The sequence below is a fragment of the Chlorocebus sabaeus genome, chromosome 20 (assembly GCF_047675955.1).
Source record: "Chlorocebus sabaeus isolate Y175 chromosome 20, mChlSab1.0.hap1, whole genome shotgun sequence".
Lineage (NCBI taxonomy): Eukaryota > Metazoa > Chordata > Mammalia > Primates > Cercopithecidae > Chlorocebus > Chlorocebus sabaeus.
Window position 1 is genome coordinate 72,566,839 of NC_132923.1, and position 25,175 is coordinate 72,592,013.

Sequence of the window (25,175 nt, forward strand, 5' to 3'; positions counted from 1 at the left end):
TTATTTCTCTGTCTTGATGATCTGTCTAATATTGTCAGTGGGGTGTTAAAGTCCCCCACTATTATTGTGTGGGAGTCTAAGTCTTTTTGTAAGCCCTAAGAACTTGCTTTATGAATCTGGGTGCTCCTGTATTGGCTGCATATATATTTAGGATAGTTAGCTCTTGCTGTCGAATTGAACCCTTTACCATTGTGTAATGCCCTTCTTTGTGTTTTTTTATCTTTGTTAGTTTAAAGTCTGTTTTCAGAAACTAGGATTGCAACCCCTGCTTTTTTCTGTTTTCCATTTGCTTGGTAAATTTTCCTCCATCCCTTTATTTTGAGCCTATGTGGATCTTTGCATTAAGATGGGTCTCTTGTAGACAGCATACCAATGGGTCTTGGTTCTTTATTCAACTTGCCACTCTATGTCTTCTATTTGGGGCATTTAGCACATTTGCATTTAAGATTACTATTATTATGTGTGATTTTTATCCTGCCATCATGATGCTAGCTGGTTATTTTGCAGACTTGTTTATGTGATTGCTTCATAGTGTCACTGGTCTGTATACTTCAGTATGTTTTTGTAGTGGCTGGTAATGATTTTTCCGTTCCATATTTAGTGCTTCTTTCAGGAGCTCTTGCAAGGCAGGCCTGGTGATGAATTCCCTCAGCATTTGCTTGTCTGAAAAGGATCTTGTTTCTCCTTCTGTTTTGAAGGTAAGTTTAGGCAGATATGAAATTCTGGGTTGAAAATTCTTTTCTTTAAGAATGTTGAATATTGGTGCCCAATCTTTTCCAGCTTGTAGGGTTTCTGCTGAGAGGTCCCCTGTTAGTCTGCTGGGCTTCCCTACAGGTGCTTTGGACTTTCTCTCTGTCTTCCCTTAACATTTTTTCCTTCATTTCAACCTTGGAGAATCTGATGATTATGTGTCTTGGGATTGATCTTCTTGTGGAGTATCTTACTGGGTTCTCCAGATTTCCTGAATTTGAATATTTGCCTGTCTTGCTAAGTTGGGGAAGTTCTCCTGGATGATATCCTGAAGTATGTTTTCCAACTTGGTTCCATTCTCCCCATCTCTTTCAGTAACCCCAATCAGTGGTAAGTTTGGTCTCCTTACATAATCCCATATATCTAGGAGGTTTTGTTCATTCCTTTTCATTCTTTTTTCTCTATTGTTTGCCTATCTTATTTCAGAAAGATAGTCTTCAAGCTCTAAAATTCTATCCTCCACTTGATCTATTCTGCTATTGATACTTGTGATTGCATTGTGAAGTTCTCATGTTGTGTTTTTCAGCTCCATCAGGTTGGTTATGTTCCTCTCTAAGCTGGGTATTCTGATTATAAGCTCCTGTATTGTTTTATCATGATTCTCAGCTTCTTTGCATTGATTTACAACCTGTTCCTTTAGCTCAGTGAAGTTTGTTATTACCCACCTTCTGACGCTTACTTCTGTCAATTCAACCATCTCAGCCTCAGCCCAGTTCTGTACCCGTGCTGGAGAGGTGTTGCAGTCATGTGGAGGAGAAAAGGCACTCTGGTTTTTTGAATTTTCAGCATTTTTGCATTGACTTTTTCTCATCTTTATGAGCTTATCTACTTTCAATCTTTGAGGTTACTGACCTTTGAATGAGGTTTTTGTGGGGTCTTGTTGTTTTCTGTTTGTTTGGTTTTCTTTTAACAGGTAGGCCACTCACTGTTAGCAAACGTAGGGCTGCTACGGTTTGCTGGAGGTCCACTCCAGACCCTACTTGCCTCCACTTTTCCTGTACTTGGAAGTATCACCAGTGCAGGCTGCCAAACAGCAAAAATGGCAGCCTGCTCCTTTCTCCGGAAGTTCCATCCTGGAGGGGTACTGACCTATTGCAGGCCCAAGCATTCCTGTAGGAGGTGTCTGGAGACCCCTGTTGGAAGGTCTTACCCATTCAGGAGGAACAGGATCAGGGACCCACTTACAGAAGCCATCTGGCTGCTTTTTGGTAGAGAAGGTGTGCTGTGCTGGGGGAGACCCTTCCTCATCCGGACCACCTGGCCACTCCAGAGCCAGCAGGCTGGAACAGCTGGTCAACTGAGCCACAGAGTTGGTGGCCACTCCTCCCCTCAGGAGCTCCATCCCAGGGTGAGATTATAGTTCTGTCCATATAAGCCTGGCTAGAGTGACTGAAAGCCCCCTACAGGAGGTAGTGGAAAGGAATGGACTGGGATCCTGCTTAAAGAAGAGGTCTGGACACAGTCTGGCAAAGCAGGTGTTTTGTGTTGGTGGGGAGATCCCTTCTCGTCTGGAATGCCTGGACTCTCCAGAGCTGGCAGCCTGGAACCTAAGTCAACAGAACTGCAGAAATAGTGACTGTCTTTTCCCCAGGAACTCCCTCCTGTCTTAAGCAGACTCAGCCTATTGCTGCTGGTTGGCTGGAGCTCTAAGCTAGTGGGCCCCAACTTGTGAGGTGCTGTGAAAGTGGGACCCCCAGGACGGTGCTGCTTGGCTCCCTGGATTCAATCTCCTTTCTAGGGGAATGTATGGATGGATCTGGTGCCTCACTGGGGGATTCTAGGACCAGATTATGTAAAACACCTGGGTCTCTGTGTGTGTGCATGGCTGTTCTGCTGAGATTACATACAGCTCTGTATAGTGAACCCAAGGCCCTGGTAGCAGGGGCTCATGAGGGGATCTCCTGATCTGCGAGTTGCAAAGATCCATGGGAGAAGCATGGTTTCCTGGGTGGGGTCACACATTCACTCACTGCCTCCCTTGTCTTGGGGTGGGGATTTTGCTGGCTTCACGCTGCTCCCGGGTGGGCTCTTGCCTCACCCTGCTTTTCTTTGCTCTCCATAGGTTGCACTGATTGCCTAGTCAGTCCCAATGTGAGAACCTCGATACTTCACTTGAAGGTGCCAAATTCACTCCCTGCTCTGAGTTTTTTTCTTTTTTAGATTGGGAATGGATACTGAATTTCTTTTCATCTATTGAGAGGATCATATGGTTCTTCTTTCTTATACTAATTTACATTGTTTGCATTTTTCAAGTGTTAAACCAAGGTTACGTTTCTAGTATAAACTCCACATAGTCATGATGAATTATCATAGTTATTTATAATTATTTATCATAAGTAATCATGATCAAGTATAGTTTATATCAGGAATGTAATCTTGATTTAACATTCAAAAAACTAACAAATTTTAAAACTATATTATATATGTTACATATATATTTAGATTAAATATACTAAAATTTTTGCATATATGTCTGTGAGGCATATTGATCTGTAGTTTTCATGTAATGTCTTGGGTTTTGTTATTGAGGTAATGCTGACTCTGTAGCATGTGCTGGGAAGTGTTTCCTTCTATTTTCTGAGTTTGCGTATAGTAATGTTTTCCTTAAATGTCTGGGAAAATTCTCCCGTGAAGCCATCTGGGTTTAAAGTTGTCTTTGTGTGAAGGCTTTTAACTATAAATTCCTTTATTAGATATAGGATTACTCAGGTTATCCATTTCTTTTTAAGTGAGCCTTGGTAGCTGTTGCCTTTCAAGAAATGTGTTCATTTCAACTATGTGGTTGGATTTATTAGTCAAAAAAAGTTTTTATTTTACCTTCATTTTAGAGAGATCTTTTCACTGCTTATAAAATTCTATGTTTAATAATTTCTTTCAAGCACTTTGAAGTTGTCATTTATTATATTTTGACTTGCAAGGCTTCTGACATGAAGTTTTTGCTTATTCTTATCTTTGCTCCTTTATGTGTAACATGTGGGGTTTCTTTTTATCCTTTGCTACTTTTAAGATTTTTCTCTTCATTTCTCAGTTTCAACAATTCGATTGTGATGTGCTTTGGTATGGCTTCTTTATATTTCTGTTTCTTGGGATTCACTGAACTTCTTGGTCTGTGAATTTGCAGGCTTCATCATATTTGGAAAATTTTCAGTCATAATTATTTCTTCAAATAATTATCTTCAAATATCTCTCCCCTCCTCTGGAACCCCATTTATATATATCTTATACCACTTGATATTGTTCCACAGCTCACTGAGGCTCTTTTGTTTCTTTTCAGTCTTTTTTTCTATCTTTTTAAAAAGAGATTATATTGCTACACTTTCAAGTTCATGGGTCATTTCTTCTGCAGTGTCTAACTTGCTGTTCTTCCCCTTAAGTATATATATTTTTAAATATTTGATTTATTTTTATCTCTAGATATTCCACTGGTCTTTTGTATATCTTCCATTTCTTTCATCATATACATGTTTGTCTTTAGATACTTGAGTATATTTTATAAGATGTATAGTAGCTGCTTTAAAGTCTATATCTGTTAATTCTATCCTCTTTATCACTTATGGATCTATTTGTATTTATTTAATTTTTTTTGGTTATGGGTCATATTTTTCTGCTTATTTGTATGACTGGTGATTTTTTTTTGTTTGTTTTTGAGACAGAGTCTCACTCTGTCACCCAGGCTGGAGTGCAACGGCATGATCTTGGCTCACTGAAACCTCTGCCTCCCGGGTTCAAGCGATTCTCCTGCCTCAGCCTCCCGAGTAACTGGGATTACAGGTGCCCACCACCTTGCCTGGCTAATTTTTTGTATTTTTAGTAGAGATGGGGTTTCACCATGTTGGTCAAGCTGGTCTTGAACTCCAGACCATCCGCCTGCCTTGGCCTCCCAAAGTGCTGGGATTATAGGCGTGAGCCACTGCACCCGCCGACTGGTGATTTTTTAATGGGATGCTGGACGTTGTAAATTTTAAGTTGTTAGGTGCTAAATTTTGTTATGTTTCTTTAAATCTGGTTGTTCTTCATTCTAGCACACAGTTCAGTTTTTTGTGAAAATCAGTTTGATGCTTAATATGGCCCCACTATAAAGCATAGCTCTTCTAAATTCTAGTCAATGTCTGTTAAATTATAATGTCTCTCCACTCTAGCTGGCAGGATTTCCAGCTCTTTGTGAGGCTTGTGTAAGTTTAATAAAACCGTTAGGATTTTATTTTCCTCAGGGCAAATATGACTTTAGAAAACAACAGAACTCGATTTATACCTTTTCTTCCCTATTGACAAATCTTTGTCTTCAAAAAAATATATAAGCAGTATTTCCTTCTTTATTCAACCATTTGCCTTTATATAATTAAAAGCACAAACTATAAAAACAAAAATTTTTAATGTTACTAAAAAATGTAAATCAAATGACTCTGAAGTAAAATGTCATAATATTAAGTAAAAAAGAAAAGTAAAATGAAAAACCCTAATGCTTGTTCATTTTTAAATTTCTCACATGGATTGGTGCACCATAAATTGCAACATGTTCTTGAAAAGGAGTTTTACATGTGTAAGAAGAAGAATAAAACTGACTGTATCCTTCCATTAGTAATTTGACTTTTGGCAACATTTTCTAAGGGAACTTTTTTGCCTCCTTCTCATGCCTGCCTTTTTCTGATAAAATGCAATCTCTTATGACTCTGGGGAATATAGCCCTTCCCGCCTCAACCCTGCTCAGACACAGAACCTGAGCAGGACCTAAGCCAACCCATGTATCGTATTTCTCTGGTCACAGGGAGGGGGACTGAGGGGAGAGAAAGAGGGACAGGAGAGGGAGGAAGGCCATAGAGGGAGAAAGAACCCCTTAAAATGTGGGAGCACGCCACCAAAGAAAGAGTTCTCTTAAGAAAAAATCATATGTATTTGTGACTCATATTAAAACTGTCTTAGTTCATTTAGTGTTGCTACAAATACCTGAGAGTGGGTAATTTATAAGGAAAACAGGTTTATTTAGCTCACAGTTCTGCTGACTGGAAGACTAGGCATCTGGTAAAAGCTGTTTCCACTCACGGCAGAGATGAAGGGGAGCCCGTGTGCGCAGAGGTCACATGGTGAGAGAGGAGGCAAGAGAGGGGGGGAAATGCCAAGCCTTTTTTTTTTTTTTTTTGTGAGACAGGTCTTGCGCCGCACCCAGGCTGGAGTGCAGTGGCACAACCATGGCTCACTGCAGCCTCGACCTATTGGGCTCAAATGTTCCTCTCACCTCAGCCTCCCACTTAGCTAGGACCACAGGCATGTGCCACTATGCTTGGCTAATTTTTTGATTTTTTGTAGAGATGGGGTCTCACTATATTGCTCAGGCCGGTCTCAAATACTGGCTTCAAGCATTCTTCCTGCCTTGGCCTCCCAAATTGCTGGGATTACAGGCTTGAGCCTCCATTCCCAGCTGCCAAGCTCTTTTGAACAACTGGCACTCCCGGGAACTAATGGAGAACTTACTCCTCCGCCCTCCTTCCCTGCCCAAGGGAAGGCATTAGTCTCTTCATAAGGGATCTGCCCCCGTGACCCAAACACCTCCTATTTTCCAACACTGGGGATCAAATATCAACATGAGATTTGGGGAACATCTAAACTAGCATCATATATGTTTGTGACTCATACTAAAATTCCTCTTTTTAAGGAGCGAGGAAGGGAGAAGCCCTAAGCCACGGTGTTTATAGTAAGGGTGGTTCCACTGGATTTTGTGCTACAACCAGAAATCGGTGGTAACATTTTGAGGCTACACTGGAGAGAGAAATTGATGAAATGAATTATGTCCATAAGAGGGAACCAATAAAGAATATTGAATTCATAAAAATCAGCTGAAAGAACGGAGTGTGTTTATTCTAAAAAAGAGATGGAAGAGGAGGTAGGAGAAAGACATGATAACTATCTTCTGAGGCTTCCAGGGCAATTTCACAGAGCAGAAATGGCCTTATTTGTGTTGTTTCCAAGGAAAAGTGGCAATATTTTTTTTTCTGCTTTAATAGCCTCCTTTGAATCCTGCCTTCCACCAATCCCCAAAGCCATCTCCAGGTCCTCAGTGTCTGACATGGTGACTGGTATACTAATGCCAGCTTGATTTAAGGAAAAAAGCGTGGCTTGTGGTATCTGGCAGGCCTGCATTTGAATTTCAGCTTTGTTACTAAATATATAACCTTAGGGAATTTTCTTTAACCTTTTCTGCACACCTTCTTTATGAAATGGAGATAATTTCTCATTTCTGGAATGGTTGACTATCAAAAGGTGTTAGATACAAGCTAGAATTGAAGAGGATCAGAGCTATTTAATGCTTCTTGAATTACCAAGCTTCCTATATTTAAAAACATCCAAGCAGAGACTAAATAGTTGCTTGGCAAAAGTCATTTTTTCCTAAAGGATTTTCCCCCCTTTGTTTATAATTTTTCCCACGTCTGTGTTTAAAAATACAGGCAATGTCCATTCTAATGCGAATTCACTTGTTAACCACAAGATGGCAGTCAAGGTTTAATTTTGGGGAATAAAACAAGGAGCACTACTTAAAAATGCATTAAATATATAATTATGTAAACTTGTAAAAACCATGTTTAAATTCAATAACCCAGAAAGGACAGCACAAACATATATTAAAAGAATCTACTCAGCATGAATGTTTTCCATATAAAGGGGATCAAACATAGGTATACCAAAAGAAAGATTACTTATCTTTTGTGAGTTAAAACATGCTCACAAAATCAGACACCAAAGAAATGTAGAAAATATATGGACTAGCCCCTTAATTTAAAAGACAGGACAACTAAGTCCAGAGTATGATTTACAAATATAAGAAAGTTTTTTTATTGGTATTTGATATTGCACAGATGTTCTTTTTTTACATATAAGAAAAAAAGAACTAACATTATTTCATAATAGAATTTAATATTGAGAAAAAACACGACTTTTTCACAAAAGGTAGACTTGATTGTACTTGCAATTGGGTAGGCAATATTTTTACACTTACCTGAACAATTTAAACTTTTAATAAGTATATATTAGGAGGCAAATTTAAAGTAAGAAACAGTTTAAATTTGCAAATAAAATTTATGTTTATCAATAACCTGAGGAAAACTCGCTAATCTCTGTGCCTCCATTTCTCTCCTGGTAAACGGGGGATAATATCTGTCTCTACCTTTACAGAATGTCTGGGGCATCAGGGGTTGGGGGATGGTCTTAGGGGCGACCATCCATTGAAAAGGAGGTTAGGAATCAGGTCTTGGGCTGTCAGCAAGGCAAGCAAAGTGGTCTGACTTGGAGTACACTTGATTTGTTGTGGCTTTGAAGGAGGCTGATGGGTATTATTGTGGGTTACACTTACACACGTGACTGTCAACTCCACAAGATGGCCAGCATGAATTACGAAATGAAGGGAGAATACCTGGCAAACAGGAAGCACTCAGCCATGTTAGTTCCGGTTCCTTCCATAGCTCCTCGGTATAAACAAGAATCAATATTCTTTTCTAAAGCGACACCGAATGCAAACCACCACCAGAACTGATAAGTTTTATTTAAACAACTTGCTAGCTGCCAAAGCTTAGAATACTGATAGAGATTTTTCTGTTGTCACAGAAGCAATCATTAGCTAGAGTATGGCACAAACATAGTTTTATATGTGCATAACCAAGAACACTCAAAAGAACAGCTTTCGTTGCTTTCTGATTTTATATCTTTTACTATTTCTCTGGGGAACTTAAATACAAACTACTGATTAGATTACAGATTCATATCCTTTAGCAGAAATAAAGCATTTTCATAAATACAAAAGACACTCAAGGCAATAGGAAAGAAAAAAGGCCTTAGAAAGGAACACCAAACCAAATAATTGATTAATGAATATTTATGAGCTGCTTATAATGACAATGTTTCTATTAATAGTAACAAAGACTTGCCAAATCAGAGATTTTGCATAAAACATTCATGACAGACATTTACATTTCCAGTTTTCAATCACTGTTTCCAACTACACCTTAGAACTCCCAAAATAGAACCCTAAATCTTTACATTACGATGAACCTTAAAAGTCTGTAACTAAATTTTATTTTTCTAAAATTAACTGCCTTCACATTTAATCCTAATTGAAAAAACAGGGTGAGGACACATCTTTCGACTAACATTAATTGAGTGCCTACTATTTGCCAGGCACCATGCTAGGTACAGAGAATGCAAAGGGACACTAACATCCGTGCCCTGGTCCCTCTTCATGAACAGATGAATTTCCACATCACACATGCTGAAAGACGTGGGAACAGAGAATATGGAGAGAGAGGATGGGGTAACTGTGAATACCTGAGCTTGTCAGTGACTGTGTCCACAGAAAGACATTTGGTTCAGCTCTTCACACCACCTTTGTGAAGTATTTTACCAGGCAGAAGAAATGATGGAGGTGGAGTAGAGAAGGAAAAAGAATCAGAGGCATATAGGAACTACAATAAACGTGGTTATGATAGATGTTGTTTTCTAACCTGAGAAAAGACAAATTTTACATGTTTCCAACAGATTGTTTTTATTCTCTGAAAAGTTGGGTGGCATGAACTTTCATCTCCTCCTCTCCCCAGGAACTAAAATGTATCGAATGCCTATGTGTGATGCTATATTAATTTTTATCTTATATATATAACTTATATATTATATATATTTATATATAATTTTTTATTTATATCTCTTGAATGAAATCATATATTTATATCTCTTGAATGAAATCTATATATAAAATAGTAAGTGTCAAATGCAAAACAACTTTGCAAGGTAGGTAAAGTTATCTCCATTTAACAGATAAGAAAACAGATTGGGAAAGAATTTCTCCAAGATCTGTCTGACTCTGAAGCTCATGCTTTTCCCCCATCCTGCTTCCAAAGAAAGATTTTTCATCTGAAAATTGAATGAGGGCCACAGTAAAGTTTTAAAAGCATGAATAATAACGAACTTTATGAGTGCTTACCGTGCACCAGATACTGTTTGATGCATTTTACATATATTAATTTATTTAATCCTCACACCTTCCCTGGGAGGTAGGTACACTTATTACTGCCACTTAACAGATAAATCTGGGGCACAAAAAAATCAGTGACCTTGCTCAAGGTCACAGAGCTCGTAATTGGCAGAGCCAAAATTCAAATCCAGACAGTCTGGCTCCAGTGCCCCTGCGCTTAAGAGCTCCACATTCCACCTTTTAACTAACCAAATCCTAGCTCTAGACCAGCAGCAAAGACCTCGCTGATTCGAGGCAGAAGGTACAAAGTGGTAAAGAGGTCTTAGGTCCCAAAGTAATTGTGAGAAAAGAGAATTCAGTGAGGCTTAAGAATAGGGTATTGATTGATGAGGGTAGGGAAGGAAGTAGCAGGAGAGACGGGTTTCTCTTTTTCTTCAGTGCTATGCAAAGAAAGGGTTCTCAATTTACATTTCCTGTTTTTCTGAAATAGGAAATTGCAGTGTCAGGAAAGCATTTTCAAAGATTAAAAACTGAGAGATGCATAATATGGCATGCAGAATATTACTCATGTGCATAGATCCCCAGACATTTTCTACTTGATTCTCTATGAATTGTCCTCTTTATCATATCCCATGTATTTTGACGAACACGACTTTTGATAATTTGAAAAGAAGTTTAATTTTGCCATTCTTCAGATTTTTTAGATTTTACTATACCTCTAACATTTGCATAGTCAATATTTGTGCCACAATAAAATGCAGATAAATGTAATATATTTTTAAAACTATTTAAATAGTGGGGTTTTTGACTAATCAACACCAGCGTTTTGAAGCAGCAAATACCATTTGATCTAAATATATTCTCATCAACCACCAGATGGCATAAGGTGTGAGGATTTTATTTTGACAGGGTCACTATGCACATGATAATTTGACCTGTAACTTTGAAATAATGTATTTGGAAAAATGTTCCAGCACTCAAACAGCTCACAATTATTTTAGCCATATGTAGAAGTGGATGGATAAATTGAAAATGACATGATTCTACTTTTTCTAAATTTTGGGGTTCTGCGGGATGTTGGCATTACATAATGAATCGATGATCAAACAAATAAAACAGTTCTGTTAAAGGAAATTAAAAAGAAAGTCACGTCAAAGCAAAATTAACCTTATATTCTAAGTAGGTTTCTTCAACTCTAAAAGAAACTTAAAACATGCCTTCAAGAAGAAAAACATGCTTATACTCCTTCAAATTTTGCTTGATAAAAACTTCCTACTCCCTGTAATTTACCCTGCAAGAAGAAAAGCATATCCAGTGCAAAAGCTCTTCTCTACTTTAGCTTGAAAGTTGTTACAGAATCAACAGAAGAAAGAAAATACAACTGAAAAACTCAGTCTGAACTATATGATGTTAAAGGATAGGGAAGTATATTTTAATATACTCAGTGAAAGTAATATATCAATTCCTCAATTGCTTCACAAATTCAAAATACAGCACATTATCTTTATTCATCATGTATTTCCATCTAGAAAAGAGGGCACATGGTTAACAGTAAATTGAAGAGTTAAAAATTGAGATAAATGAGACAAATGCAAAGAATAGGATCTTTAATTCCCCTATCTTTATGGTAGCACACTCATTGAGTACCTTGGAATAAGCACACCAGAACAAATGACTAGCACAACACAGCCAATACCACAGAACTGAAATGGCATCTTTGCTCTAACATGATGAAGCAGAAAAACTGCCTTCAGGGGTCTAGAGACCAAAGATGAGATTAAGGTTCCTTCCTTAATGTAGTCTAAGAGTCAATGACTTCTAAAGATATACTAATTTTTGTTTGTATTTTACTATATCCTTCCTCATTACATTTAATATATTTGGTTCTTGAATGAGAAATCTGTGGGAGAAGAAACAATGTTTGGAGCTACAAAAAGGATGAAAAAAAAAGGATGAAAAGCTAATTGATGATGTATAGTTTACTGCTTTTTTTCTTTTTTAAAGAAAGCCATTTCTAAGTCACATGTTGATAAGGATGATGGAAATGAGAGTAAGAGAAATAATGAGGAGGATATTATGAGATTTCTCCACTGTGGATCATGTTCTGTCTCCATCTTTGGCAGCAAATATGTAGCAGAGATATTGCCTACCTGGGTTCATGTGAAAGCAAGGAATGATCGTTTCTTTTGTTCTTGTTCTTATACTGATAAAAGGGTGTAAGTTGTTATTTCCAAGGGTTTCTTCTGTTATTTCCAAGTTGGATAGTAGAAAGTGCAATAATGGACAATTCAAGTTAATGTACACATTCAAGGCACTTAATGTTTCTTACTTTAAATTCCATTCTTTATGATGCTGTAGATCCATTTTCTTCCATTTGTAATACTGTCCAATGAAATTTGGATCTTTGAGCACTGAAATTAGAATATTAAAAAAGAAGCTATGCATACATTCTTTAATAATAGTTAAAAGTTAAAAATCATTCACTTCTCACTAAGTTGATATGTGGCAATAACATACACTATATAATTCAAGTCTTATTACAATGCTTAGAAACTTTCCAAATTACTTGCTTTTATTGGAACATCATAATATTAGATATTGTTTGAAACAGTAGATTGTGACTTGGAAGTTATTTTCATTATAATGAAAAACATTATATATCCTTTATCATGTTAAATAAAATTTATAGGAGACCATTGTTTTGGACTGAGCGCCTACCCTAGGCATTAACAGACCAAACCAAAATGGAGTCAGTCATGCTAAGTGGCATGCAATAAAATTGAAACTTTAAGGAAGCAGGACAATCTTAAACAGATCAGTTTTTTCAAAAGAAGAGATTCACAGCCACCAGTCAGAAGGGGCCCAGTCAACCTGAAGTGGCATGGTAAGGAAGTCCCCTGTGCTTTAACCCTTACAAGGAAAGTAACTGAAGTGCCTTATGTTAACCAATCCATTTTTTGTATTATTCTGTTTTCTTATTCCTGCTCTAGCTACCTTATAAAAACTAACTGTTCTGCCATGCTCAGTAGACTACTTATCTATTTTTAAGATGACATGCTGCCTGATTCATGAATCACTAATGCAAGCCAATTAGATCTTTAAATTTGTTGAAACATAGCCTGGCCAACATGGTGAAACTCCATCTCCACTAAAATTACAAAAATTAGCTAGGCATGGTGGCACATGCCTGTAATCCCAGCTACTCAGGTGGCTGAGGCACAAGGCTTATCTGAACCCAGGAGTCAGAGGTTGCAGTGAGCTGAGATTGTGCCACTGCACTCCAGCCTGGGTGACAGAGTAAGACCCTGTCTCAAAAATAAATAAATAAAAATTTAAAAAGAGAAATTTTGTTTTTAGCAACAATAATGAAGAAAGTATTAAAATAACTCATATAAAACCCAGACATCATAGTTTAACAAAATTCTAACTCAGCACTTTTCAAGTAGAAAATTGAAATTTTGAAGTTGGAAATGACATTAAAGACCTTGCTTGATCCTCCACAAAGCAAGAATCTCCAATAGATGATCATCCAGGCTCTGAATGAATTACTTGCCAACTACAGAAAATGCACCACTTTGTAGTTGGGAGACTGCCCATTCCATTGGCAGATAAGGGTTACATTGTCCTTCCTTAATCTGATTGCTGTGAGTTTCCACTGGCCTTAGTTCTAACCTTTGGAGCAATATTAAGTTCATCCCTCTCCCACGAGAGAGAGCCCTCTAACAGCTCACGGGGAAGCCTCAGTTCTTTCAACTTTTTCTTAGGATATGATTTTCTAGATACTTAACCATCCTTAATGTCCTGGTGATAAACTGTTTTGATGTTCCTATAAAAGTTTGTGTCCAGAACTGCATCAGGACCTTGAATTGGTTTGAAGCAAAGATGCAAATGGGCTTGCTACCTCCCTTGCTCTGTGCACTATCAATTCAGCTCAGACCTGCATTAGTATTTTCTGGAACTCACATTACATCACCACTGGCTCTTAATTTTGTGGTTAATTATAAGCCTACACCTTCAATCAAATTCACGTAAGATTTATTAAAAACCTACTATGTTTAACAACAGGTGCTGGAGAGGATGTGGAGAAATAGGAACACTTTTACACTGTTGGTGGGACCGTAAACTAGTTCAACCACTGTGGAAAACAGTGTGGCGATTCCTCAAGGATCCAGAACTAGAAATACCATTTGACCCAGCCATCCCATTACTGGGTATACACCCGAAGGATTATAAATCATGCTGCTACAAAGACACATGCACACATATGTTTATTGCAGCACTATTCACAATAACAAAGACTTGGAACCAACCCAAATGTCCACCAATGATAGATTGGATTAAGAAAATGTGGCACATATACAACACAGAATACTATGCAGCCATAAAAAAGGATGAGTTCATGTCCTTTGTAGGGACATGGATGAAGCTGGAAACAATCATTCTGAGCAAACTATCGCAAGGACAGAAAACCAAACACCGCATGTTCTCACTCATAGGTGGGAATTGAACAATGAGAACACTTGGACACAGGGTGGGGAACATCACACATGGGGGCCTGTCGAGTGGTGGGGGGAGGGGGGAAGGGGGAGGGATAGCATTAGGAGATATACCTAATGTAAATGACGAGTTAATAGGTGTAGCACACCAACATGGCACATGTATACATATGTAACTAACCTGCACGTTGTGCACATGTACCCTAGAACTTAAAGTATAATAATTTATAAAAACCTACTATGTTTAAGGCACTGGTAATTTTTACCTGAAATATTATTAAGCCAGATCATATGCCCATACATACTTTATCTATTTTCCTATTTCTTATTATTGTTCTGGGCTTAGCTTATAGTCTTGAACTATTTAACCAGCTAGATGCTGTCCACCAGTCTTGCCCTTGTCTGGGGCTTTCTTCTTCTTCTTCTTCTTTTTTTTTTTTTTTTTTTTTTTTTGAGATGGGGGTCTCACTTTGTCACCCAGGCTGGAGTGCAGTGGCATGATCATAGCTCACTGCCACCTCCAGTTCCTGAGTTCAAGGGATCTTCCCACTCAAGCCTCCCAAGTAGCTGGGACTATGGGCAAACGACACCATGCCTGGCTAATTTTAAATTTTTTTGTAGAGATAGGGTCTCGCCATTTTGCCCAGGCTGGTCTCAAACTCCTGGGCTCAAGAAATCCTCCTGCTTTGGCCTCCCAGAGTGTTGGGATTACAGACGTGAACCACTGTGCCCAGCCTGGGGTTTCTTCTTAATAATGATGAATTTACCCCTTTTAGCTTGATGACATTTGCCATTGATAGAAAAAAATTTTTTTAACTGAATAGTTTCCTTTTTTACATGATTTTCACCAGCAATGTTTTTGTCTGTTCCTTAATTTTCTTGCTTCAAACACATGTAAGCACATATACATACATATTCTTATAGACTTTATTAATACTTTTTATTGGTATTTGGATATATGCTCCTCCTTTCCATTAAAAAAGTAAATCTTAGCTCCCCAGAGTTCTTGTGAGGCCTTATTATGTCCTTTAGATTATTACAATAATTAACATTAGCAGATTTTTCTTTTCTTTCTTTCTTTCTTTTTTTTTTTAGATAGTCTCACTCTGTCACCCAGGCTGGAGTGCAGTGGTGCAATCTTGGCTCACTGCAACCTCCACCTTCCAGGTTCAAGTGATTCTCATGCCTCAGCCAGCGAGTAGCTGGAATTACAGGCATGCGCCATCATGCCAGGCTAATTTTTGTATTTTCAGTAGAGATGGGGTTTTGCCATGTGGGCCAGGCTGGTCTCGAACTGCTGGCCTCAACTGATCCACCTGCCTTGGCCTCCCAAAGTGCTGGGATTACAGGCGTTTGAGCCTGCTATGTCCAGCCAGAATTTTTTTTATACGCTGGGCACACGTAAAATAGATATGGTTACTGTTAGAATACCCACTGTACAGATGGTCAAGCAGACATAGAGAGATTGAGTAATGTCTTCTCATTGGGACTCTTCATTACTCTTAGCCAAAATTTAAAATTTAATCTCTCACGAATGCTATTTCCTTTTGAGGTTTCTATTTAAGGATAATTCACATCTTTTCTTAAACTTTTTGAGATTGCCTTTCCTCATTTTACATTTGAATATGTATGGCTGTCTCTTCCTTATACATTATGAAACCCCAAATGACACGGTCATCTTTCCTGAATAGTCCCATTAGTTTTATATCATGGACTCATTTTCTTCATTGCTTTCTCCATCATCCGAGAGATGAAAATGCCACAGTACTTTGTACAAACTTTTAACACTTCTCATATTTTATCCCTATGATTTTTTTTCACTCATCTGTCTCTTATCACTTGTCCGTAAACTCCTTGAAGAGCTTACCACAGTGTGTCTTCTTGTCTCCCATTCACAGCCAATTGTCTAGATATAGAAGGTGCTCAACGAATGACACTGATCGGAGAGAAACAATGAAAGAATGAGGACATGAGAGAGACAGAGAGAAGAAAGGAATCATGTAATTTTAGCAGAAGTTTTGCACGCTGAAATTCCTTCATCACGATGATATCTTGCATTCGTGGCAGTTTTGTAATCTGTGGTAGGAAAGCATCCTCTATTGCATCCACAATATAGTTCTTCCTTTTCTGTTGTGCCTTCTGCAGATTCCAGGGCATTGCTTCTACTCTGCTTCTTTTTTCCTGTGATACACCTCTCATCCAACATCTGTAGAGGTTGCCCTGAATTTTTTTTTTCCACTGCTAGGATGGTCACATCCAAAAAAATTAATAGCACCAACTTGCCTCAGCATGTTCTATTTTCACACATGCTATCTCATGCTAACCACAGAGCAACATAAAGTAGGATGGAATATTTTTGTCAATCAATAGAAATGAAAACCAAAGTACAAAGGGTTAGGTGACTACCTTAAATTCACTTATCTTCATGTGGCAAAACTGATACAGGGCTAAGGAGTTTCTAACTTCTGACATCATGCTCTTCCCACTAGGACCTTCCCAGCCTTGGTTGCACATTGTAGTCACCTGGGGAGCTTTAAAAACTACTACTGCCTGGTCCTACTCCCAGAGATCTTGATGTAATTGGTCTTGGGTGAGCCCTCTATATTGAAATGTTTACAGGCTCCTCAGGTGGTTCTAACGAGCAGTCAAGACCGAGAACCACTGCATTAGAGTCAGATGATACTGCTTCTTGCATCTAAATGTGTTTTGGAGACACGTGCCTTTACTGCTGGCTTAAAGACTCAAAGAATAAAAGTCTCCTAGGGTGAAGAAAACATCCCCATCATGCTTCAGGCTGTTTGGTCTGTCTTGATGACAGCAAACAAACATCAGGAAGCCTAGGCTCAGTATTACAGAGTACACTGGTCTGGAGGAATTCTTTTCCTCTAACATAAACATTTCCTTATGGGGATCATATTCTGTCATTAAGGCTCTGTTGCCCACAACCATATGTATTGGCTTGTTCTCTGCCAAACATTTTACTTGCCATTCTATAGCAATGGAGAGAGAACAGTGGATTCTTGGTACATTTTCCATACGATTGCCTATGCTTATGAACTAAAAATTATAATTATTTACAAATATGCTGCCTGTACTTCCAAGTTTGAATTTAAATCCCATACATACAGAGATAACAATTTGATGTCATATTATGGAGGCAGTAGAATATCAGCGAAAGAGCAACAAACGTGCAGTGAGAAGATGTGATTCAAGTCTCTGGACCACAGCCTACCGAATTGATAACACACTTATTGAGAACTTATTGTTCACTTATTGAGAACTCACTACAGTGCTTCAACCCTATAAAGCATGTGCTGTGATTATTCTCATTTTATGGATGAGAAAACTGGGACACAGAGAGGTTAAGAAACTTAACCAAAGTCACACAGCTAGTAAATGGCAGAGTCAGGATGAAACTCTGGTAAATCTGACTCCAGGATGTGTATTCTTTACCAACATATGATATTCTCCCTCACATGTGTAACCTTAGGTAAATTACTTAGCTTTTCTGGTCTTAGTTTTCTCATCTTAAAACAAAGTGATAATAATAATAGTGCCTGGCATGTAGGGTTGATATACCACCGTGCACAACATATATTAGGTGTTTAATAATATTGGTTGAATAAATGAATAAAACAATGATAGATTGGGATGCCTAAAAGTATATATGAGCATACTTCATAAACTGCATTATACAAGAATAAACTTACTATTATGATGATGCCAACGACTATGTATAGATTTGTGGCACAAGATAGGGAAAAGAGTTAATGCCCCAAATCAAAATTTAACTACTTACCACTACTCATAAAAGATAAAGCTCTTAAAAATATGTACAAGAGTTTAATAATCTTTCCAACACTAAGAATGTAACTGTAGAAAATGAAGTTATTAGAAGTTTCTCTTTTATTTCTGAGTTGTTGAAGAAGCATTCTATAATCTAAAAGCTTCATCTTTATTATTGCCAGGAAATTAGGCCATTAAAAAAGATAGTGTTGGATCTCATCCAGCTGAACTATCAAAAGATAAAATGGCCAGCAGCACATGTAAAGTTTACGTTTAATTTTTTAAAATTAAGTGCTGGTTATTATTCAAGGAAAGCTCTTGAAACATTCTTATAACAATTCCCTAGGGGAAGAAGAGGCAGGGTAATTGTGAAATCATTCACCAAGTGCTAGATTCAAAGTCTCAGAAATTCATTTGGGCTAGAGATAACGATGACTAGTTATTGCCTTTACAAACAGGGATGAATTACATAGGAGGTTAGTGAAAGATGTAGAAACAACAAAATTAAACATTTGGGGGCCAAACTCTTTTTGAGGAAGAAACTGTGGTCAGTGGTGCCTTATTATTTCCTTCCATTTTAAAATTATTCTTTATTGCAAGACAGTTATTTCCAAATCTCTTTAAGTTTTGGCACATGCTTCTGTTTTTTTTTTTTTTTCCTCTAGCAGTTTGGAGTTTCCAAGTGGCCCTATATATTTACATGTTATTCTAGAAAGCACCATCCTGTAACAATCTGTTTTTTGGTGGAAGGAGTTTGATTCTGAGTAGTTCCCTAGAGTGTACCAATTAATGTCTCTCAACATAGTGTTTGTGTAATTAAGGGTTATTGCCCCTGCAGCCTGTATGAGCTGCTCGGTGCCTCATACATAGTAGGTACACACAGCAGATGTGTTTGCTGAATTGACTAGGCAGCATTCAACAACAAATCTTTGATCTGAATTAACCATTCAAATACTCTGGTATCAAAAATAATTAATATTTTATACTGAGAGAGCTGCTAAAGATTGTAATCTCGATGTACCTTAAATTGTTTTGACCTATGAGTTAGGATGGTAATATATAATCACAAAATAATTAATAGCCAACCTCCTGAAAGAACATGTGATTTCTTAAAAGTTATTGATTGAATTTACCTTTTAAGGCTATTTATTAAGCTTAGTACTATTTTTTGCCCTCATTTGTACCTTAAAAGTTGACACTATTTTTCATGATAGGAAACTATCATAATGATGAGATGAAATATAATGAGACCTCAAATTAAGGCAATGGTCATGGGGGTGTAGTAGAGTGGAAGCATTCATAATGTTGCAGGAGCTAAAATCAACAAGGTTTAATGAGAGAGATAAAGAGATGTAGGAAACATCTAAGATTCTGGTTTCGGTAAGAAAATGTAAAAATGGTGATCTACCACTAACCAAGAGAGGGAATAAAAGAAGAAGGATAGATTCGGGGGCAAGATGATGAATTCACTTTGAGACATCTTGAATACGAGAAGCCTATAATACAAATAGGTGAGATGTCCCCTGCACAGTTATAAATATGCATGTAAAATTCGAAAGAGGGGTCTGGCTAGAGATGCAGCTTTAGGAATCACTGGCCTGTAGGCAAATGAAAACCATGGTAGTGGAAGAGGTCTTTCAGAGAGAGTAAGTAGAGAGGACTGAATAAAGAAGATATTGCCAAGGGAAGAGGCAGCAGAGTGCTTAGGAAGAGAAATGAAAAGCCATGGATGTATGGTATCATGTAAATCAAGGAGAGCACAGCTAATGAGAGTGCAAGTAAGAAAGAGGACTAAAACGTAATCACTGCCTCTGGGAATTCAGAAGTCTCTGCTACTACAGGATGCACCATTTTAGAAGGATGGCTGAAGCAAAGTCATATTTCAGTAAGTGTATGCAGACTGGACAACCTACTTTCATCCAGATAATAAAATAGTACTCTAAAGATCCAATTAAATGGAGCCAGAAAGTTGTCCAGCTCTCTCATTCTGTCTTTCTAGTTCCTGATATATGATGGTAACAGATGATTTTTCCTTTTCGATGGATATAATTGAACAGCCCTATGTTCTTAGGTTTTCTTGCTGAATTTTTACCTAATATTTCCTGTGGCTTAGAGGAGAAATAAAAAGGTTCTCTCTGGTGTGAAAGCTTTTCTGTAGGGTAAAGGAAGTAAAGTGAACCTCATAAGATTGAGAACTTTTCTGTTATTCTTCCAATTATCTTTCTTTCTGGCTTTTAATCAGACTTCAGTCCAGGGCTCTATACAAAAGAACTTTGTATTCTTCTTTGAGAGGTTGAGGGGGGAGGATTGCTTGAGGCCAAGAGTTCCAAACCAGCCTGGACAACATAGTGAGACCACTATCTCTAAAAAGTAAAAATAAAAAAATTAGCCATGCATGGTGGCTTTTGCCTATAATCCTAGCTACTCAGGAGGCTGAAGCAGGAAGATCGCTTGAGTTCAGGAGTTTGAGGCTGTAGTTAGCTATTATTGTGCCACTGCACTCCAGCCCAGATGGTGGAGTTAGAACCTGTCTCTAAGACAAAAAATTAAAATTAAATTATTTTTTAAAAAAGAACTAAAGTAATAGTTGTTGAATGAATAGTATATAAAGCCTACAGAGAAATTTATCACTCTTACATAGCAGATGTGTGTCAATTAGTCTTTGAAAGCAAGATAAATGTTAACAGATTAACATATACCAAAAGGACATAGGATAAGGATAGTTCACCTTACATGGAGTTCTGTAGTATTCTGTGGCTTTTGATGTAGCTATTCTGGACCATGCCTGGTAGTAATCACTAAATGAGGTTGTTTTAGTTGGTCTGAAAATATAAATAAAAATCAGACAATGGGCAGTTTGTAAATTTTCTTTTTAAAATTATTGTATTGCTATACCGACTGTTCACATAACATCTTGTCGCAAGATATTAAACTGACTTGCAAATCGTAACATGTATTTTTAACAATTGTATCCAGTATATTAATTCCACCAATAATGAATACAAATAACTAAAAAGAAAATGTCCCAACCACTTTTCAATAATAAATGTAAATATGGACCCATGTGCATATTATAAAAAGAAAAATAAGGGTTTAAGACATCTGCCTTTCATGACTAACATTAAAAAAGAACTTTAAGCAAAGCATTATACCTTTCAATTTCTCATTCTATAAGAAACAATAAACATTTTTCTTGAAATTCAATGCCAAATTCTAGTAAAAAAAACCCTTATTTCTTATAATGAGGACAGAATACAAGTATTAGAATTGAGATTAGTTTAGTTTTTACAGAGAATCTGGCTATTTTCAAAGAGGAGAAAAACAGCTTTTTTCTAATACTCCTGGCTGCTACTTTCCCCTCCCTGTGCTAATATTACTATGTCCTAATGGAGAGCAAAGGTTGTTATAAGGTGTTAAATGAAAACTATAAAGCAGTCCCTTAAATAACTGCATTTCCAAGCATTTTTCCCACAAACTTTTAAAATGCAGAGATTCTCAACACTCTATAAACAAAACATTACTTAGCGTATTTTTTCAGACATGTGAAATCACTAATTAACTGGCTGTAACAGATGCTTAAACATCCAGTGCAATATGCCTTATGCCTGTTTTCCAGTTTAAGTTCTTAGCTCTTTGGAAGAAGGAGCAAGTTTTCAGTCAGAACAAGTATATTAGCATTAGTTTTCATAGGTAAATCATAGGTACCTTAAATTAACTATTTGACTCAACTTTTAAATTAATGAGGCATTATCTAAATGTGTTAATTCACTAATTTATTTAAATAACAATTATGCACACCTAATTTTAAGACTAACATTTTTCGAATGTATTATTACTTTTACAATCACACTTAAGTAGAAATTTGAAACTTGAGGAAGATAAATTAATCATTACTATTATTGTTTCCAGAGCTGCATGCTGTGCTGTAGACGACTAAATGATATACTAAACTAACATGAATTTGCCAATGAAATGTCTCAGCATTTGGCAACAGAGGTAACAAAATGAAAGGCTGCATTATACCTCCTGCATGAAAAAGCTTGTGATCAATTTGCTGTCACAGATCATTTAGCAGACAACAATGACTCAAGAGGAAGGAAACTGTCAACACACTGTCTTGTGAAAAAAAATACACCATCTTCAGGCACAATCGTCTCCATTGTTTTTTGTCTGTATGACCACGACCCATGACCTTTTCCCTTCCCAGGGTGTCCTGTTCAATTTCAAACTGTTAGCCTTCAGGGGCTTTCTGTTTTTTCCTCCATAATAATTAAAAATATTACCCTAAAAGGTATAACTTTAGTGCGGTTTGAATATACAAAGCAAAATGTCTTACACATTTGGGAGTATTTGAATTTTCAATTCTATGAAGGAAACAGCCCCTTAAAAAAAGAGAACAGTAACTACATTTTACTATTATTCAGACAAAGTAAGCTTACAGGGATACATGCAACATAAAAATACATGTGTTTATAGTTTTAACCAATGATGGGAATTTACTGAGTATTATCACTGACATTATGAATACAAAAAAGTAGAAGGCACAAGTTTAAAATGAACATTAGAATTTGTTATCTTGTTGGAAAAAATAAGATATATACCTGGACTAGTGAATTAAACAACTTTATTAACATGATAAAGTGTCATATGGTTTAACGGAGACATTTGGAGAATACAAGAACAGATACTTCTCTCCTCTGGCAGTGGTAATAAGCAAAGAAGTCGGAGGAGGGAGATGTAAGTTTTTTTTAAGTCGTCAGGGAAACAGTCATTTGGGATACAGGTCTGGAAAAAAAATAAGGGGTCACTGTAGGCCAAGGGAAGAGTATTAGTAATTGTTCAGATGGAAGAGAGCATGGCGTGTGCATATGTACATACAGAGGATGTTGGGGGAAGAAATTATAGTAAAAGGACAATTGACTAGAATGGAGACTTCAAATTCACAGGAGTTGGAATTGATAAAATAAGTGAAACTGAGCAGTGCAGGGTCCACAAATTTAGGCAGAGAAAGGGTTAGAGTTGATTTAGTAATCTTGATCTTGATTTGTTGGGTAATAGACAGCCCTCAGTAGTTCTCAAATAAGGCAAGTAAATTATGAAATCCATATTGGAGCAAGACTTTTCCTGGAAAGTAATACGCAGGGTGGAGTATAGAAGGAAGATTAAATGCCAGGGGACCAGATAGGAAGCAAACGCAGTAATTCAGGGATGAGCTACTGAGAGCTAATAGCAGAGTGGCAGCAAAGGTTATGAAAGGGAGGTGATGAGTTGAAGGCAATGCTAAAAAATTGACTGGACTGGTTGGTTGCCTGACAGTGTGTAAAAAGTGAAGGAATATTACAGTCAAATATTCTTCTAAAGCCCAGAAGTCTGGTTAGTTTTGCTGTTAATAGAAAGCATCAAGAGAAACTGAAGTAAAAGATGAGTTTAATTTTAGCTCTAGATTTCAGGTGATGATAGTACAGACAAGTCAAAATGATCTTCAGGAGTGTGATTAAGACCCTGAGATTAGAAATAAGAGATTTGGGTCAAATCAACAAAATCACTGATAGAGGAAGCTACTAGAGAAATCCACCTGCAAAAAAGTTAGTTAGTATTTTGAAAAGAAAGAGCAGAAACCAACGTATAATTAAGAGGAGCCAGTGAAGGAAAGAGAAAGGTTCATTAGGGGAAGAAGAAAATCATGGCAGTACTATTTCATGGAAGCAACATCCTAGCCACAACCAAAGCCTAACAATTAAACGCCTAAATATCTCTGGTTGGAACCTTCCTGTCTATCATGACCTAGTTGTTTAGTATCATGGATAAGAGTGCAGGGTCTGGAATCAGCTGGCCTGGGTTAAAACCCTCTGACGCTTCGACTTGTTAGGTGTGTGGCTCTGGAGCAAGTTACCTAAACTCTCAAGGTCTGTTTCCCCATCTATAAAATCAGGAGATAAAACATTCTCAAGTGCTTGTTGTGAGCATTCGATGAAATCATGCATGAAAAGAGCCAAGTTTAGCGCCTCTTCAGCACTTAAGTGTCAGCTGGTCTCCATTGCCTTGATAAGTACCTCATCATTTCTCTGTTAACTCTAGACGGCTTCCTTGTAGTTTTTCTACCCCTGACTCTCCCTATTCTAGGTTATCATACCACTGCTTGAATGTAAATGACAAGTTGATGGGTGCTGACGAGTTGATGGGTGCAGCACAGCAACGTGGCACAAGTATACATATGTAACAAACCTGCACGTTATGCACATGTACCCTAGAACTTAAAGTATAATAATAATAATAATAAAAAAAAAAAGAAAACCACATTTGGTACTGAGGTGAGAGGATTACCTGAGGTCAGGAGTTCGAGACCAGCCTGGCCAACACGGTGAAATCCCGTCTCTATTAAAAATACAAAAATTAGGCAGGGTGTGGTGGCTCACGCCTGTAGTCTGAGCACTTTGGGAAGCTGAGGTGGGTGGATCAGGAGGTCAGGAGATCGTGACCATCCTGGCCAACATAGGGAAACCCCATCTCTTCTAAAAATACAAAAATAAGCTGAGCATGGTGGCACGTGCCTGTAATTCCAGCTACTTGGGAGGCTGAGGAAGGAGAATTGCTTGAACCAGGGAGTCAGAGGTTGGAGTGAGCCAAGATTGCGCCACTGCAATCCAGCCTGGAGATAGAGTGATATTCCGACTCAAACAGAAAGAGAGAGGGAGGGAGGGAGGGAGAGAGAGAGAGAGAAAGAGAGAGAAACTGGGCATGGTGGCACATGCCTGTAATCCCAGCTACTCGGGAGGCTGAGGCAGGAGAATTGCTTGAACCTGGGAGGTGGAGGTTGCCGTGAGCTGAGATTATGCCACTGCACTCCAGCCTGGGTGACAGAGCAAGACTCTGTCTTAAAAAAAGAGAGAGAGAAAAAGAAAACCATATTTGGTTATATAATTGTATACGAAAACATCTAAATACTTTCAAATAGAACTTGAGGCTCTTCACCATCTGGCCATTTCCATCCTTTTCTTCTGTTATCCATCCCCACATCCAGAGGCTCCATCACACAGAATTTTCTACTAATCCAAGCATACCATGGTATTACACTCCTCTTTCCGTGAAAGCTGTTCTAGAGACTCGTCTCCTCTGTGCCTGTCAAACTCTTATTCATCAAAGTCTGGGTCCAGTAAAAATATTTTGCATCTGAAGGTTGTCATAGTGGA

At 37.7% G+C, this 25,175-nt stretch overlaps 1 protein-coding gene across 4 annotated transcripts in view; it reads right to left on the minus strand.

The window, feature by feature from the left end:
• Window positions 1-25,175, minus strand: part of UBE2U (ubiquitin conjugating enzyme E2 U) — a 62,645-nt gene that overhangs the window by 12,963 nt on the left and 24,507 nt on the right. For 2 of the 4 annotated variants that reach the window (XM_038000934.2, XM_038000925.2), the window contains exons 7-8: window positions 20,719-20,807; window positions 12,033-12,114 (exon numbers count right to left, since the gene is read on the minus strand). In XM_038000934.2, the coding sequence (XP_037856862.2) occupies window positions 12,033-12,114; window positions 20,719-20,807 (171 nt within the window). Of the gene's footprint in view, window positions 1-12,032; window positions 12,115-20,718; window positions 20,808-25,175 lie in introns of those variants that run through there. The other 2 variants (XM_038000936.2, XM_038000937.2) reach the window with 2 other exon arrangements.